General features: G+C 42.1%; 1 protein-coding gene across 1 annotated transcript; it reads right to left on the bottom strand.

Annotated features, from left to right (window-relative positions):
- Window positions 1-1,877: 1,877 nt before the first annotated feature.
- On the bottom strand, window positions 1,878-2,813 carry LOC105552854 (olfactory receptor 9Q2). Its single transcript, XM_011998632.1, has one exon. The coding sequence runs from the start codon at window positions 2,811-2,813 to the stop codon at window positions 1,878-1,880; it is 936 nt and encodes a 311-aa protein (XP_011854022.1).
- Window positions 2,814-3,111: the final 298 nt, after the last annotated feature.

Consider the following 3,111-nt stretch of genomic DNA (forward strand, 5'->3'; position numbering starts at 1 on the left):
TCGACTCCTGGAAATGTCCAGGTTTAAAGCTAATCTGGGCCCAGGAGAGACTGTTTCAGACAGTTCTGCAATAAAGAGGCCCAGAGATCAGCTATGGGTCCCTCTGCCCATCACTACTCACTAGGCTGTGGAGCCTGGACAAGCACCATAATAACATGAATAACAGTAATTAATAACACTAAATAATGTTTATAACATTACCGAATGCCCTCCAATTATCCAAATATACCAAGTTATTGTGAGAATAAATGAGATACATGTAAATCATGTTCCAGAGTAAGTGCTCAGTAAGTATTATTTCACAGAGGAGAAGCAGGCTGAACAGCACTAATTAATCTGAAGCCACACTGCTAAGAAGTGGCAGACTGGATACTTTGGTGCCAAGTTCTGAGTTCTTTCCACAACAAAGATATGTCTAACACCCACCACAGATGTTGATGTGCTCCGAAAATATTTGCGTGACAGTTAATATTTGGAAAATGATCCTCAAGAGGCATTCTGTGGTATTCCTTCACCCCAATCTGCAGTTTGTAAATGATTACTACAAGAGCGGACATGTGATCCCAAACCTCTTGGCCATAGGTGCTAATTGTTCCCCTATACCTTTTCCTAAATATGCCCAGCCAACTCCTTTATAAAATATTTATTATATCTCCTTAAAACGAACATTGCTTAAATTCAGAAGTTGCTGTTTAATCTACATACTTCACTTTATCATGCACAACTATACACACACACACACATATACACAAAGTCACATTATACAATACTAGCACATAGGGGCTATAAAATGAACGTTGTTGACTGCCATCTACACCAACAGATTGGACTTTTACCTTTTCTTCACCAGATGAAAGGAAAAAGAAAACTGCAATAACAATAAATTCTGGTCGAGGGATTATATAGAGTAGGCAATAGATTACAGCTAGCAACAGTGTGCACGTCAGATAGGAGCTCAGGCCTAGCTGGGTAGAAGCCTCACCCAACTACCTGCTTGCCGACCTTGAGACTATTACTCAATATCTCTAAGCCTCAAGTGCCTCACTTACCTAAAAAGCAGAGATAATAATAGAACCTACCTCATAGGGATGTCCCGTAAATTAAATCAAATAATTCCTATAGCAAGCTTATTGTTAAGTCCTGGAAGATAATAATGCCTAATAAGTGTAACTTGTTATTATTATTATTATTACAGTTTTCCTTATTGTTATTCAAAAATCACAGAAACAAGAAGACAACAAAAAAGAAAGAATAAATGGATAAATGACGAAATTTGAAAAATCCCTTTGGATCAAAACAGTAGTTGTATTTGTAGACTGCTTTATAATTTTCCAAATATTTTTGCTTCACTCATCAAGTATTTATTGTGTCAGGCAATGCACTGCGTTCTGCAGATACTAGCGAATAAGACAGAGGCAATCCTTGTCCATTTATGCATTAGATCCTCAAAACCACAGTCCTATAAGGTAGATAAATCTACTTGACAGATGAGAAAACTGATGACTGAAGAAGTTACAACTTAAAAGCAGACACTGGAACCTGAGGTTCAAATATTTATTGAGTGCCTTTCACGTGCTAGGTGCTATACTAGGAACTGGACATACAGAAATGAAGCTCAGATTTAAAAAAAAAAAAAATTGCTCTCATGTTGCTTACTTTCTAGTTGTGAGCACTAGAAAATGTCAAACACATAAAACATCTAATATGTCAGATGGTGAATACACAGAATAATAAATCAGAAAGTGGAGATGGGGAGTTCAGGTGCGATTTTGCATAGGGTTACCTGGGAAACCTCTCCAGAAGGTGCTATTGAGAAAAGACAGAAAAGATGGGGAAACGAAAGAATGATATATTTCACAGGGGTCCATTTAGGGTCTTCAAGAAGCCTTTGATTTGCTCAGGGCTTTCCTAACAGCCTCTTTTACCTCCTTGTTTCTCAGGCTATAGATAAGGGGATTCAGCATTGGGGTCACCACAGTGTAGAGCACAGACACCACTCGGTCTCCCTCAGAGGACTGGCCTGTGTTGTCTCGCAGGTACATGAAGATGAGGGTGCCAAAGAAAAGAGCCACGGCAGTGAGGTGGGAGGCGCAGGTGGAGAAGGTCTTGGCCCGGCCTCCAGCAGAGCGGATCTGCAGGATGGCCATGATGATAAACAGGTAGGACACCAAGATCACCAAGATACAGACAGGCATGACAAAAACAGCAAACACAATAATCACCACTTCCTGAGTGTAGCTGTCCCCACAGGAGAGTTTTAATAGAGGAGGGAGGTCACAGAAAATGAAGTTGATTTCATTGTTTCCACAAAAGGAGAGAGTGAAGGCTGTGACCGTTCGAACAAAGGCACTGAAAAAACCAGCAACGTAAGCCCCAGTGACTAAACCCCAGCAGGCCTTCTCGGTCATGATGGTGACATAAAGCAGGGGCTGGCACACGGCCGCGTAGCGGTCATAGGCCATGATGGCCAGGAGGTAGCAGTCGATGGAGGCAAAGAAGGTGAAGAGGAAGAACTGAGCTGCACAGCGAGCCTGGGAGACGGTTGTGCCACTCTCCCACAGCACAGCCAGCATCTGAGGGATGATGGTGGACGCGTAGCAGACGTCCACCAAGGAAAGGTGGCTGAGGAAGAAGTACATTGGGGTGTGGAGCCGACGATCTCCGCGGATCAGAAGGATCATGCCTGTGTTCCCTAATGTAGTGGCAAGATAGAAACTCAAAAATATGAGGAAGAGAGGAACCCTCCACTGGAGACGTTCAGTAAATGCAGTAAGGAAGAACTCCGTCACTACGGTGTAATTCCTTTCAGCCATCCATCCAGTGGTTCACCTGCAACGGCTAAGACAAGAGCCAGAGGAGGGGACACCTCAAGAGAAGTTGAAATGATTTCAAGTAACAAAGCTTTAAATTGAATGTCTTACATGTTGGCACTCAACTTCAACACACTTTTCAGTCAAAGATAGATATAGACAGATAGAGAGCTCACTCACTGTAACAGAAGATAAAGAGTGATGAATGCTTCTATCGTAGAAAGAACAGAGAGCAAGCGGTTCCCAGACTTACAAGTCAGCACTTGTATTTGCAACTGTCCCCAATTAGCTGTTTGATCTT

The sequence above is a fragment of the Mandrillus leucophaeus genome, unplaced genomic scaffold, assembly GCF_000951045.1.
Source record: "Mandrillus leucophaeus isolate KB7577 unplaced genomic scaffold, Mleu.le_1.0 Scaffold578, whole genome shotgun sequence".
NCBI lineage: Eukaryota > Metazoa > Chordata > Mammalia > Primates > Cercopithecidae > Mandrillus > Mandrillus leucophaeus.